Genomic DNA, 1,323 nt, shown 5'->3' with positions numbered 1-1,323 from the left:
TGGGGCGGAGGGACGCAGCGCGGCGAAGCGACGATGCCCCCGTAAAGCACACACACACACCTAGCCACCACACACCACACAAACAAACACAAAACAAAAAAATCAAAAAAAAACAATATATAACCCGTACACAGGCCCACCACCTGCGCGAAGCGGAAGGTACGGGCCAGCAGCGTGGGGTCTGCCTCCACTCCCACCACGTGGAACCCCCTGCGGGGCGCGGGGTTTGGGTTCGGGCAGGAGGCGGCTGAGGTTGCCGGCGCGGCGCGAGGATGGGAGCGGGCAGGGGGCAGCGCTTCAGCCAGACAGGCACCTGGCGCCTCCACAGTGCAGGGCCTCACCACGACCTGCCCTGCCTCAATACCCGCCCCTCGGGGCCCGGCCCAGGCGGCCGCAAGCCCCCACAGCTGCCAACCGCTGCCCCTTCCGCGCAGCGAGTCGCACCTGCGCGCCAGCTCCACGCCGCCGCGCCCCTCGGCGCCAATGGCAATGTCGACGCACACGGGGTGCGCCTTGCGGCGGCCGGGGAAGTGCTCCTCTATCTTCTCCCACAGCGCCGCGGGGTAGGTGTTGCTGCGCTCCGGGGGCGGCCAGGGCAGGCGAACGGCGCTCAGCAGGGCTCCCATCTGCCTCCGCATCGGCACGGAGCGGCCCAGCAAACCCGGCGGCGCCTCGGCAGCAGCAGGAGCCGATCAGGCTCCCCAGCCGGCTCACCGGTACTGACTGAGCACATTCACAAAGCGCTGGCTGGGGTGGTGCGACTCAAAAATGGCCTCCTGCAGATAGACGGTTGCACCCACGGATTCAGGGGCGGGCGCGGGTGCAGGTGCGCGGCTATGCGGGCCAGCTGCCAGGTCCGCGGTTCGGCAGCGGCGAGCTGCGACGCTGCTGTGGCGGGGTTGGGGTTGTTGCTGCTGCTGGCGGCGCGCTGCACACCTCGCCGTGCCGTGTGGCTGGCGACTCCAACCGCTCCTCCATGCGCACTGCAGCGGCAGGAGGCGGCGGCCAGGGAGGCTCAGTCGTCAGGCGGCGCCCGAGGCCAGTGCGGGACCTGAGGCGCTGCGCCACCCTGCCCCCACCCCGGCGCTCGCTGGGGTGCCCCGACACCGCGGGTGCGCACCAGTGTACCACTCATTGGCCTCTGGTCGTGCTGTGGGCTGGGCAAAGTGGGCCGAGGAAGACTTCCGGGAGATGGTGAGGGCGGCAGCGCCCAGGGCACTGCTCAGAAAGGGTGAGAGGGCCCTGGCCAGCTGCAAGGATGCACCCCCGAAGGGTGCTAGGCCCGAGAGCATGGATGGGGGCTGCAGAGGTGTTGTGAGTGAC

The 1,323-nt window shown here is 69.5% G+C and overlaps 1 protein-coding gene across 1 annotated transcript in view; it reads left to right on the top strand.

Moving 5' to 3' along the window:
* Positions 1 to 272: 272 nt before the first annotated feature.
* The window catches only part of CHLNCDRAFT_59472 (expressed protein), a gene marked incomplete at its 5' end in the record, with an annotated part of 3,490 nt that continues 2,439 nt past the window's right edge, over positions 273 to 1,323 (top strand). Inside the window, 2 exons of the mRNA XM_005842702.1 lie at positions 273 to 506; positions 783 to 826. Of these exons, the coding sequence (XP_005842760.1) occupies positions 275 to 506; positions 783 to 826 (276 nt within the window). The remainder of the gene's footprint in view (positions 507 to 782; positions 827 to 1,323) is intronic.

This window comes from Chlorella variabilis (assembly GCF_000147415.1).
Source record: "Chlorella variabilis unplaced genomic scaffold CHLNCscaffold_71, whole genome shotgun sequence".
NCBI classification, from domain to species: domain Eukaryota; kingdom Viridiplantae; phylum Chlorophyta; class Trebouxiophyceae; order Chlorellales; family Chlorellaceae; genus Chlorella; species Chlorella variabilis.
The sequence above is the reverse complement of the archived record's forward strand: the minus strand, read 5'-3'. Positions and strand labels throughout refer to the sequence as shown.